The sequence below is a fragment of the Equus przewalskii genome, chromosome 29, assembly GCF_037783145.1.
Source record: "Equus przewalskii isolate Varuska chromosome 29, EquPr2, whole genome shotgun sequence".
Classification (NCBI taxonomy): domain Eukaryota; kingdom Metazoa; phylum Chordata; class Mammalia; order Perissodactyla; family Equidae; genus Equus; species Equus przewalskii.
Window position 1 is genome coordinate 21,766,601 of NC_091859.1, and position 14,183 is coordinate 21,780,783.

General features: G+C 36.0%; 1 protein-coding gene across 13 annotated transcripts in view; it reads right to left on the bottom strand.

Moving 5' to 3' along the window:
• Nucleotides 1–14,183, bottom strand: part of CDK17 (cyclin dependent kinase 17) — a 108,776-nt gene that overhangs the window by 44,264 nt on the left and 50,329 nt on the right. For all 13 annotated transcript variants that reach the window (XR_011534739.1, XR_011534737.1, XR_011534738.1 and 10 more), the window contains 2 exons: nt 13,686–13,831; nt 3,835–3,999 (listed from right to left, as the gene is read on the bottom strand). Coding sequence is in view for 9 of the 13 variants with exons in the window: in XM_070600210.1 (XP_070456311.1) it covers nt 3,835–3,999; nt 13,686–13,803 (283 nt within the window). In the remaining 4 variants the exon portion in view is untranslated. The remainder of the gene's footprint in view (nt 1–3,834; nt 4,000–13,685; nt 13,832–14,183) is intronic.

Below are 14,183 nucleotides of genomic sequence, written 5' to 3' on the forward strand. Positions count from 1 at the left end.
TATAACAGACCAAAACATAACTCAAATGTTTTAAAATAGTAGTAAAAAATCCTTTTACAAGCTCAGATTATGAAAAGTTATGGAAAAAACCTAACATTCAAGTTATTATCCAGAATTGAATAATGAAGTTATAGACTAGAAATAATACTTGAGAATTATTTAGTCAGTTTTCTCATTTTCCAGATGTGGGAACTGAGACCTTGAAAGGTTAAATGACTTTCAAAGGTCATACAGCTTAGAGGCAGAGCTAAAAGAGAAACCTGGTCTTTTGCCTTTTACTTAGTTTAGTATTCTTTCCATTAAATAATGTGCCATTGGGTCTACAGCCAAATGAGCCAGTTCTTTGAATATTCTTTAAAAAACTTTTTTAAAGCTGCTAATGCAGCTTCTCCTCCCACAAGAGTTAAAAAATAAAACAACAACAATTCAAAAAATTGAACCGAATTTTGAAAAACTGAATATCTACTTTGTACCAGACCTACAAAAAAGAATTTATGACCCCCAAAAATCTGTTGGGGGGAAGACATATTTAAACTGTGATACAAGGTCGGTTATGGTATTTTTTCAATAGGGATAAAAGTTAAATGGGAGTAGAGGGGAGGGAGATTAATTCCATCTGAGAATATTAAAAACAATAAAAACAAACTTGTATACTCATATACCTGCTCATATATTTGCATGTCAATCATCCTGTAATTCATCTAGCAAGAGTAGCCCACCAGAAACAAATGCTAGATCTCGAACACATCTCTTGCCATGAGTTCTCTCTATACAATTTATTCATTCCCCGAAAAGTATCATGTTGTTTCATGCTGCAATACTTTAACATACTTTTTTTTTCCTTATCTGTAAGAGATGACTTCCTCCATTTTATCAATTTGTCGGTGAACTCATACTTATTCTTCAAAACTATGGTCAGGTGTCATCACTCAGTGAATTCTTTTCTACTGTCAGACACAGATGACTACTATGGCTGCAACTACTGCACTGAAGAGCAGTTTTTGGTTCATGTGATTTTACATCAAGTTATGAGATAGTTGGGGGCAGGATTTGGCTTATTCATTTTTGTATTACCACAACTTAAAGTGCTTCGTACTTAGAAGGTGCTCAAAAAAATTCCAATAAATTGAATATAAACTAAAAATCAACGAATAGATTAGATAACTGGACTCTTTCTTTCAAATGAAATGTTCTATGAAATATCAATATGTAAAACAAATATTAGTATTTTATAACTACAAATTTGAACTTTTAAGGAACAATATTTGCTTATAAAAATGAGAACTATTTGACAAAAAACTAAATTCAAGGATCTCATCAAATCAGTCTTAGAATTCATACATTTCTGTATTTTTGTCTTAGTAACACATTATTGAGAAAATCATTACACACACTGATAAGCAGTTGCAATAGTAATAGGTTTTAATAGATCAATATGTACTTTAAAAGAATATACTTCAATTACACAGAGATTTCTAGAGAAAGTTTATACTGAGATCCGAACAAAAATTTTACTTAGCAGTAAAAGTCAGTGTATTGGTGACTGATTCCTAATCTGATAGTATCTAACACATCTGAGGCTAAGTATTCTTTTGTTATACTTTAAAAATGTTTAAGATAATTGAACTACACCTTCCATTTCCAGGAAAATCTGAAAATCTTCCTTCCTCAAGGAAACATTGAATAAAATATAATAATACTGTAAAATTTATAGCTCAATTTGCAAGATAATACCCAGGAAGCAAAGACAAAGAAAGAACTGAAAGCCCAAAGCTATTATGCATAAATTGATCGGCCATCTTGGGAGGGGTTGCTGATCTTGGGAAGAAGGTGCTTAGGCTGAGCTGCCACACTGGGAAAAAAAGATGAAGCCTCAGGTGTCCGAGCTGCAAGTGAGAGCTTCTTATAGAAAGGCATGAGACTCTCAAAGTCTCAGCTACATCCTTCAGTAAAGGAGGACTTAAAACACAAATCTGGGGGCCAGCCCGGTGGCACAGCAATTAAGTTCATCACTCCCCTTTGGCGGTCCGGGGTTCACCAGTTCAGATCCTGGTGTGGACCTATGCACCGCTTATCAAGCCATGCTGTGGCAGGCATCCCACATACAAAATAGAGGAAGATGGGAACAGATGTTAGCTCAGGGCCAACGCTCCTCAAAAAAAAAACCAAAAAACATACATCTGCTCTACTGCACAAGGACTACAAAGGAGCATATTAATCTCAGACTATGAATAAATACTTGAGTAGCATCTGACTCAAGCAAGAAATTGCTCATGTCATTAACGAACGAGTGTAGTTCTGACATGAATACTGGTTCGTATAATAAAGCCTTATGTCAAAACTTCACTCATTTGACAATGGTGTAAGCAAATTCTTTGCTGAGTCAGTTAATAGGCTTTTGAGTAGTAGAGGAATATTTACTTCTCAAATGGCTCAATTTTTGTGCCATTCACAATGTAACAGCTACAGAGACAACATAGTTTTAAATTTAATCTGCGTGACTAACATAGTCATCACTTTCTCAAGTTTAGACCAGGGATCAGCAAACGTGACCTGTTTTTGTATGGCCCCTAAGCTAAAAATGGTTTTTGCATCTTACAAAAGTTATTTAAAAAAGAAAAAAAATATGCAACAGAAGTATATGTGGCCCACAAAACCTGAAAAATTTACTATCTGGCCCTTTAAAGAAAAAGTTTGCCATCCCCTGGTCTAGACAATCAACAACACAATAAATCAAGCCCTGATCTGATGTGTTTTCCAGTTTCTATGGGGTAAATACTCCCTCCACGGCCAAATTCAAGCTACCAACAAGACATCACTGAACATGTAGCTGGGAGAAACATGCACAATATTACATAGTATTTTAACTACACAGATACAATAGAAAGAAATAACCCCAAAAGCACAGGTAATAGTAAAGTGCAGCAAAATAATTAGTAAATAATGACTTTTGAATATTCATTACCTTTGTTTTTAATTTAGCTTATTTAATTGTAAGTTTATATAATTTAAATTTTAATAATGGCTGTGTTTAACAACCAGCTTGCAAAATTTCTGAAAATTTAACAATCATCTCTCATGAACCAGTGTGAGCCAACTCCAGCACACCATTCTATAGGCTTACACCTCTAGCGATAAAGGCTACACATACATTTCCCATAGATCAAACCCACTGTAGATAGGCTCATACTCCCAAAAGTAACAAAACAAATGAGGAAATAATCTACTATGGCAAGAGTAAGCAGATTAAGCAAGCAGCAGAATAAAACCACCAGAAACTTCAGTAAATATAATTATGCCATGAGACTATAAAATAATTATGCTTAAAATCATTTAAAAAAATAAACATGATAAATAAATAAGACAGCATCAAAAAGACCAGGGAAATAAACAAATAGGAACTTGCAGATATATGTTTTTCCCAGATATTTAAAAACGACATAGTGACCTAAGAATAACAACTCAGGTGATAATCATATATACTAATTATTGCACTGGGCTATCATACGGTGATAATCTGGAATTACTAAAGTATGACCCTAAATTAAGCACCATCTTAGGCTACCATTCATCTTGAAATCTTGCATCCACCTTTTAAGGGTTTTGTCTTCTTTCTGGTGGACAGGTTTTCAAATGTTACTCCTCTGTATTAGCAGCAGTACTACCTTTCTAGAACCTTCCATCTTTCTGCTCTCTCTCTCATTCTCAACTTGATTTTTATCTTATAAGAAAAATCAGGCATTAAAGGCTAGCTGACTTCCATACAACTAAAACATAGCTATGTACATGACCTACAGTCAGAAAGTTAAAAAAAAAAAAAAACAGACAAATTACCTAATCTGCTTCCATTTCTAGGCATCGCCATGAAGGAGCCAAGGCTTCCTCCAATAACGCTATGTGGTCTCCGCAATGGGGGCTTCTTGAAGGATCCTGTGTACTGGTGGAGGAAGGAATGCATACTGTGAGAGGTTGGAGGCCTGCCATTCTTCACAATTGGCTCTGGGGTTCACAGCATCCAAGAATCATTCCATTAACAGCCCAAGATCCAGGATCACATGAGAAGGATTGAGAAAGCAAAGCAGAAAACAAAACGAAAGGTTATAATAGAGATCATAATATTTAACCTCATTTCTTTGGCTATCTATACAAAGTACTAGAATTAAAATAATTTCTATGAAAAAATACTTATGGAAAATACTTTTAATATTTGAAATTGGTCTAGTAATTATCCATTTCTTATATACCCAAAATTGGTTAGCAATCACAAAACTATTAATATAGCCCATAGATTTTTGATCCATTTGCTTGTTTTAATACATCTCAAGATTGTTTCTATAGTACTCCTACATCTACTGACTGCCTTGCAAATGCCTTACGATTAGGCATGCTGTAGAATATAAAAACATGGTCCTGGCCTGAAGTAACTTACATTTGCTAGACACTCAAAAAGGTATGTCAGTCAGTAAATAAAACAGAAGTACTTGAGTACAGGTCAGAATAGAGGTTCTAAAATTTATTACCCCAAATTTGGCATTTTTTTTTAAAACCTTTTTCTCTTTCTCTTTTTGCAGGGGAAGATTTGCTGTAAGCTAACATCTGTTGCCAATCTTCCTCCTTTTGGTTTCTCTCCTCCCCAACCAAAAACAAGTACATAGTTGTGTATAGTTGTAAGTTCTTCTAGTTCTTCTATGTGAGCAGCCACCACAGCATGGCTACTGACAGACAAGTGGTGTGATTCTGCGCCCAGGAACCGAACCCCAGCCGCTGAAGCACAACACACCAAACTTTAACTGCAGGGCCATTAGGGCTGGCTCAGGATTTTTAATATAAATAGTTCTAAAAGAAAATTACATACCTATAACCAAGCAGAAATATTTTCAAAACATAATACTTAAAAGTTACTTAATTATAAATGGGGAAAATCTTGCTTTGTGATGTTTACAGGGAATCACTTGACCCCCTTCCATCTCCAAAGAAGAGCTCTGATAAAGGTTAAGGACATGATGTCTTCTGTGACACAATTAGTCTTTTGTATTAGCATTATGTTTTTACTGGCAGTATACTAAAGGAATTTTAAAAGGAACTAGTCTCCTCTGAATATCGTCTCCCTTTCTTCTGTAGCTGAAAATCAGAAGTAAGGATATGTCCTGCTGAGGGGATTCCTCTACCTGTAAAGGCTAATCAGACACCAAGGAAGAGTTGGCAGGGGGTGGGTAGCTCAGATCCACAGAACAAGACCAAAGTATGGGCTTAGGAAAAATGAGCCAAGAAGACCACTTGGCCTGTACTTCTACCATTGATAACTGCTGCCTAGGAGGAGAGAGCAGAGGGAAGATAGGGCAAAAGGGTCGTCTAATCTGGGTAGAACACTAGACTGGAAGTAGGGGGAGTGCTTAACCAGTGATGGAGAATATCTGTCCAAAGTGTCCCATGGCCTGTACATTCCTGGGCAGCAGCTGGCTGATCAAGGATTTGGGGATCTTAACTTAAGCCTAGTAAAATAACCAGTGATTTAATGATGAAGGGGGAGGGGGTATCTGATATAAATGTGTAAATTAAATAGGTACAAGCACTGTGGGATAAAGGAAAGAACATGTAGGAATGTTTTCTCTTTCTAGATTATATTTCATATCTGGAATCGTAATAAAATGTATAAATATTCTACCTATAGACAACATTTGTTTTAGTTGCTCTGTAAAGTTGTCCTGGGGAATATAATTTTATACTCCTGGGGAATATAGCTAACAACATTTAATAATTCAGGGGATATTTATTGTTTGCCTACCATTTAACAAGCACTACTCCAGCCCTGGGCATCAGGAGATGAACAAAACAAACAAGGTACTACTCTTTGAGACTATAAAAGCTAACGGAGGGAAAAACAGATAAGAAACTAATGAATAAGAAAAATATAAGACGATGACAGGCAATATACGAAAGAGTAAAATAAAGAGATATGACAGGAAATAAATGAGCAGCTATTTTACACTGGATATTGAGGAAAGTCCTCTCTGTAGAGGGCTTTTTGTTTTTTTTTTTAAACATTGGCCCTGAGCTAACAGCTGTTGCCAATTTTCCTCTTTTTTTCCCCTTCTCCCCAAAGCCTCTCAGTATGTAGTTGTATATTTTAGTTGTATATCCTTCTAGTTGAGCTATGTGGGACGCCACGTCAGCATGGCTTGATGAGCAGTGCTAGGTCCAAGCCCAGGATCCAAACCTGTGAAACCCTGGGCCACTAAAGAGGAGTGTGCAAACTTAACCACTTGGCCACAGGGCCAGCTCCTGTAGAGGGATTTTTAAGAAAGATATAAATGCAAGAAAGAGCCAGTAATGGGAATATGGGTGAGTGATGGGTTAAAAGATATTCCAGACAGAAGGAAAAGCTACTGCAGAAGTTGACATGTGGCAGAGTTTGACTTGTTAGAGCAGTCATCCTCAAACTTTAGCATGTTTCAGAGTCACCTTCAAAGACTTGTTAAAACACAGGATTGCTGGACTCCACCCCTAGACTTCCTGATTCAGTAGGTCTGGCATGGAGTTTGAAAATTTGCATCTCTAACAAATTTCCAGGGGATACTGCTGTTGCTGGTCCAGGGATCACACTTTGAGAACCACTATATTAGAGCTACAGAAAGATGGGAAGTGTAGCTGTGGTATTTAATTATAAGGGGAACAGTGTTATTAAGTGAGGTCAGAGAGAGAAGCAGGTTTGCACGTCACCATAAAAGTTTGAATTTTATTCTGACTGGAAGCAGTTATGGTAGCTTTGAAGTAGGTAGTAATATGACCCGAGTCATGTTTTAAAAATATCACTGAGTGGTCAGGGATAGTGGAACGTGGTGGGGGGGATGACTATAAACGGGTAGCATGAGAGGGATCTCTTTGTGGAGATGAGATAGCTCTTCATCCCGATTGTAGTGGTGGATACACAAATCTATACATGTGATAAAATGACACAGAACTATGCTCACATTTTATTCCAATGTTAATTTCCTGGGTTTGATAATGTTCTATAGTTACAGAAGATGAAACCAAAGGGGGACCTGAGAGAAGAGTACAAGGGACATCTCTGTACTATCTTTGCAACTTCCTTTGAATCTATAATTATTAAAAAAAAAAAAAAATTGGGGGCCAACCCAGTGGCCGAGTGGTTAAGTTCGCACGCTCTGCTTTGGTGGTGCAGGGTTTTGCCGGTTCGGATCCTGGGTGCAGACATGGCACCGCTCATCAAGTCATGCTGCGGTAGCATCCCACATGGCACAACCAGAGGCACTTACAACTCGAATATGCAACTATATACTGGGAGGCTTTGGGGAGAAGAAGGAGGAAAAAAAAAGAAGAAGATTGGCACCTGAGCTAACAACTGTTGCCAATCTTTAAAAAATAAAAAAAAATTTTAAACATCCCTGTGGATGCTGTTGGAGAACAGATGATAGGGAATCAACTGAAGGGAAACAGAAGAAGGAGACTACTCTAGTACCCTAAGCAACAGATGATGCTGGCCTGAACTAGCATGGAGAGAAACAGGCAGATTTAGGATATATTACAAAAGCAAAACTGAAAGGCCAGCAGACATGGCTGCAAAATTACTTTTATACACATTCTCCCACCCAGCTTTTAGTGAGGACCTACATTAAAAACATCTAGCCAAAGAAAATTTTTAAATCCCCAGCAGAGCAACTATGAAAAATATATGAAATATGCTATGTGAAAAGGCAGTAATTTGAATCATGTATAATCAAGTATATAAATGAGTATCACTAATAGTGAGCTTTTAATAGTTATTTATGTAGTAAATATATAGGAAGCTAAAATGGCAGAATAGGAAAAAAGAGGAGAACAGAAAGATAAAGGAGAGAAAAGAATCAAGGATAATTCCTGGATTTTTAGCAGTAACTATTTTGTTTTATTTAGGTTAAGTGAGGGAAGTTGGAGTACAAGCGGATTTTGGGGGAAGGAAATCAAGAATTCTGAAGGACCATCTCAATAGCATAAGTGGTTAAGTTCGCACACTCCGCTTCGCTGGCTCGGGGTTTGGAGGTTCAGATCCTGGGTGCAGACCTACACACTGCTCAAGCCATGCTGTGGTGGCATCCCATATACAAAGTAGAGGAACACTGGCAAAGATGTTAGTTCAGGGACCAAAAAGAGGAAGACTAGCAACACATATTAGCTCAGGGCCAATCTTCCTAACACACACACACACACACAAAGAATTCTGATGTGGTCATATTTAGTTTGAGATTCCTATTAGACATCTATGTGCAGAAGCCAAGTATGCATTTGGATATGAATCTAGAAATCCAGACAAAAATCTTGATCAGAGATATAAATTCAGGAGTAGTCAGCATTTACACACTAGTTGAAATCATAGGACTGGATGAGGTCACCCAGGGAGAGCAAACAGAGAAGAGAATGGGGCCTATGGGAGAATCATAAAATATTCTAACATTTCAAGATTATGACAGCAATTAACTGGACAGTTCAATAAGATAATAATACTCTGTATTTTAAAAAGTAATGGAAACCTGTAAGACATTATGGTAAGTGAAATAAGTCAGACACAAAAGGACAAATATTGTATGATTCCACTTACACAAGGTATCTTGAAAAGGCAAATTCAGAGAGACAGAAAGTAGAACAGTGGTACTAGGGGCTGAGGGGAGGGGAGAACAGGGGTTATTGTTTAATGGGTACAGAGTTTCAGTTTGGGATGATGAAAAAGTTCTGGAGATGGACAGTGGTGATGGTTGCACAATAATGTGAAGGTACCTAATGCCACTAAAACTGAACATGTTAAAATAGGAAATTACAGGTTATGTGTATTTTACAATCTGCTTAAGAAAGTAATGGAAATCCAAATGAAAATCTGCAGCAGATCTTTCTTATTCTAAAAAGTAATTAGTTCCAACTAAGGATTTCCAATGATTTTTAACAATGTGGTAATCATGATTCCACTAAGAAATTTATTTGGCATCTTATTTATTCTGATTATGTGATCTTTTGATGATGTGAACTACTATGATCAGGAACATGCAATTTCTTAGCCTAATCTGTAGCCTTAACTCATTCCTTGTTCCTAATCCTGCTCTTTTAAACACTAGTATTAGCCTGATCCTATTCCAGACCCTATATACATCCAGTGATGTCTGTGCTTTCACCCTCCTCCTCTCAAGGACTTTGTGCTATCTGTAGGAGTTAGCACTATTTACAACCCCCATGTCATCCAACATTGTCAAAAACTGTCACTGCTACCATGTATCAATCAGCAGGAGAAAGGAAGAAACCCGAGAGTAAGACAAAGTCTTGTAATATCCATAAAACTCGGCTTGTTGATTCCAAACGACATGACACATTGCCCCAGTGCACAGACTGAGGAGCAAGGACAAGAAACTGGAGTATCTGCAAAAGGAGACCATTTCAATCTTTGCCTTTTGGGGTTACTGCAAATCTTAAACAATCATGAGAAGCGACACTGAGTTAAGTTTATCACACTTGTGGGGAGCATGAAGATGCAGTTCATCTTCACAGCTGCAGGACTGCAGTGTGTCAAAAGAAGTAACTTTTGCTGTAGCTGTGCTTAGAAGGCCCAAACAGTATAATAAAACATTATCTTTGCCCTTCTATATTTGTGATCTATTCTCTCCATCATATTTAAATTGTCACCTATCCTCCTCATCAAATTAAATAATTTGAATATATCTGCTCATTATACAGTAATGCTAACTACTTAAAGATCCTGAAATATAACTTTCCGTGATATGTCTAAAACAGTATTAAGACTTTTACCAAGCAAATTGAGAATCTATGAGGAAAAGGTATTTCTCAGATGAACTAAATGTTTTTATTGAGATGAAATTCATATAAGATAAAATTAATTATTTTAAAGTGTACAACTCAGTGTCATTTGGTACATTTACAATGTTGTGCAACCATCACTTCTGTCTAATTCCAAAATATTTTCCTTACTACCAAAGGAGATCCTGTATCTATTAAGCAGTCATTCCCCATTCTTCCTCTCCTGAGTCCCTGGCAACCACTAATCTGCTTTTTGTCTCTATGGATTTACCTATTCTGGATACTTCATGTAAATGGAATCATAGAATATGTGACCGTTTGGGTCTGGATGCTTTCAGTTTTCGAGGTCCATCCACATTGTAGCACGTATGAGTACTTCGTTCCTTTTTATGGTTGAACGATATTCCATTCTAGGGATATACTACATTTTGTTTATACATTCATGTGTTGATGGACATTTGGGTTGTTTCCACCTTTGGCTACTGTGAATAGTGCTGCTATGTACATAAACATTAGTGTACAAGATTTTGTTTGAATACTTGTTTCAATTCTTTTGGATATATCCCTAGGAATAGAACTGCTGGGTCATATGGTAATTCTATTTCCAACTTTTAAGGAATTGAGATGAATTAATTTTTGACAGTTTTAAAAAGATTAAATATTCAATATCTGTTCAGTTACTAAAAAAATCTGATGTGTTCAGAATTCGTTTTCCTTGAAGGTACTTTAGAAATAATATTTCTTATACCTCACTCTGCAAATTATTGTGCAAAACTTTTATTTCATATTTAGAAAAACTGTATTGAGTTAAAGTCAGTATGCATAAATCAACCAAGTTTGCAAACTTTCAACTTATTTTAATATACTAAATATAAATTCAAGATTCCTCTTTCCCTGGGTTCAATCTACCTGTCAACGTGCAAACACACTAGCTTATCTAGACAGGCACTCTAATGTGAACTATAATTATATTATACATTTATAACTGAGTTAAAGCCTTCACAGTATGACTCAATTATCAAAATGACAAAGATAATAGTTCAAATTCTATTTGGATGGGGATAGAATATGTATGAGTGAGAGTACATGTGCCTATATGTATAACCTAATGTATCATATGCATGATAATTTTTCTAAGATTTTTATAGTCTTATCCCCATATATGTGTACTTCTCCATTTGATTTGTTCTATAGTATGCATGAGAGCCACCTGTCTATATATAGTGCAAGAATAACGGAATTGTGCTCATGCATGTGATGAACAAGAGACAAGAGATCAAAAATTGGTTCAAAGGCTGTTTACTTAGGGCAATCATAAACTACATTCTGCCTCCTCTTTAACTAGCATTGCCACTATATGGCTGTTAGACAAAGACCACTTGCTTCACAAGCTGGTTACATCATTTGTGAGAAGATCATTTAAAAAGTATAGTCTACCACTTCTCGTTCATTAAACCATATTCAGACACAGACTGTGATCTTAGGAGCTTTTTATGCTCTAAGATAAACTCCATAAAGAAAGAATATGTTGGAATCAGCTATCAAGCACTGACAGATGACCAAAAATGTAGAGAATCTTTGTCAAAGCTGTTGGTGAAGTCAATGTGCTATTACACATAGGGAATAAGCAATAGCAAATTATAACTCAGAGATGGCCTATGCTACCAGCATCTGCAACCCAAGAGGAATTAATGTCTATTATGACATCTTCATAAGTATTATTTCAAGTAACTCAGGTTAAGAGGAAACTCAATATAGCTCCTATTTTCTCTTCTCTACTTCACGTTAATATTACTACTATAATAAAAGAAGTTTTAATAAAGTAAACAATATGTACTACTTGAAAAAAAAAGTTCAATGTTTCACCATATTAAGCATGTTTTAAGACAATGCTAAAATATTCTAGAAAACATGTAATTAATCTAAAACATTAATTAGCTCTCCAAAAAGTATATGCATCTTCTTTGACTCACTCTTTTTTTTTTCAAGGAGAGGTTTTCTTGTTGTTAAATACCAATTAAGAACATGTCCCAGAAACCATCTATCAAGTTGTATATTGTGCTTCTTTTACTCCCAAACATCACTGGCAAATAGTTACCAAGACTCTTCCATCATAAGAATGAACACCTTTGTTCTGGGGCTTAATTAATACCAAGAATTCAAAGAGGGTATGAGAGAGAATTAAGGATTTCGCTCCCAGCAAGAGGAATAAAAGTAAAACATTGTAAAATCATCTTTGAGATTTGACCCAAATGCAAAATGTTTCCCTCCTACATATAGGTAAATTGTACCCAAATTATTATTTTAAAGTTTCTAATGAACTCATCTGTATCTCCTCTCCAGTATTACAATGAGCCAGATGACTCTGAGTAAATAATGACAGGAAAAGAGACAAACTGAAGCTTGGGTAGGCTAAATTACTTACCCAGAGTAATACAAACTAGTAAGCGTATAAGTGTATCCCAAATTCCAAACAATGACTTTTAACTTAAAATCCAGAGCCCTTTCCATGATACCTTTCCCTCTCTCACAACAAAGTCATTTGCATTCAGCTGGAGGGGGTAAGGGTATTGATGCTTTCACCCACTGTTAGAAATCTCTAACAGAAGAATTTCAGGCACAGGCAAGGAAGGCTTGCCAGAGAATCTGCACATCATGACACACTGGCAGGCATTCCTGTAAGCTCTTTCCTAGTTATTATCATGGCATCCCTAGGGCTATCTCGGTTTTGAATAGGTAGCTCTGTTCTGTAAAATTTATCAGAATTTTGCATTTTAATCCATTCAATTTAACAAGCTCTTTTTTTCATATCAACATCTGTGTGCTACTACTTTATACTGTAAAAAGAACTGTCAAAACATGTGAAACACTGTAGAGTAGTCGCCCCCTTATCTTCAGAGGACATGTTCCAAGACCCCCAGGAGATGCCTGAAACTGTGGATAGTACCAAACCCTATACATACTATGTTTTTTCCTATACATACCTATGATAGTTTAATTTATAAATTAGGCACAGTAAGCAATTAACAACAACTAATAAAATAGAACATTATAACAATATACTGTAATAAAATTATGTCTCTCCTCTCTCTCAAAATATTGTTTTGTACTGTACTCATCTTTCTTCTGATGATGATGTGAGATGATAAAATGCCAACATGATGAGATGAAGTAAGGTGAATGACATAGGCATTATGACATAGTGTTAGGCTACTATTGACCTTCTGACAATAATCAGGAGGAGGATCATCTGCTTCCAGACTGCGGCTGACCATGGGTAATTGAAACCACAGAACGTGAACCACAGATAATGGAGGACTACTGTATGCCTATCTACTATAAGCGCTCTCAATAGGATGGATAGATTCTATGGTACACATAAAATAAGAAAACTAAGATTCACTCATGTGATGAACCTTGTAATCTATATGGAAAGTCAATATGCATATAACGCTATAAAACTATAATGAAGCCTCCATTTCACAGACTTACTATGCACTTTTAAGCTGTATTAACTTACGTTATAAGAATAACAAAAATATTTAAATGTTAATTTAAAAATAGTTACTTAACAACAAGGATAATGTTATACAAGGAATTCTTACTTAAGAACCAATGGAAAATGGAAAGATAAACGGGATAGGAGAATTCATCGGGGTTTGTGACCAGGGATAACAACACTGTTGGAGTAAGAGTGGAACATTCCAGTAAATAAGCAAGTAAAAGTCACGTAGTTTTCTCTTTCCTAAGAACTAGGGAACAAGACAGAGAAATAAACAAAAGGAAGCTATTAGAAAGTAATTAGGAAAGTAAATTTGCCTTCTATTTATAAAATAATTAAAAGGGGTAAGCATCTCTCCCCCCTTCTCATACTCTCAAATACTTACCATTATCCTTGTTGCTGTTTTCTTCAATAGTCATTTGTTCAGCCAGTTCAGACAATGATTCATCAATAGTCTGGCTTCCTCGAAGCGTGAGGGATAGTCTTCTCTTAAACTTTTTCATCCTATCAATTAAATGTGACTGAAATATCCTGAAAGAACAGAACAGAATGAACACAAAATTAAAAGTATGAATATTTTGCAGCTCAAGAAAACTGTCATTCTGGGTTTACCGAGAATCCTCCAAATAGGAATATAATGAGGAATTCTCACTTCCACCAAACATGACAAAATCCAACCCCTGCCTTAAAAAGATCCTCACTGATATGTTATATTTACATAGAATCATCAGAGGACCACAAATTCTACAAAACTCAGATTGAGATTTTAAGCATCACAACTAAATTTAGAAGGAGTGGAAATTTCCTTAAAAGGTGCTTTTCAAAAATCAATATAGTGAAAATATCAACACTGTGTTGATGGATAGGTTCCATCATTATAAAT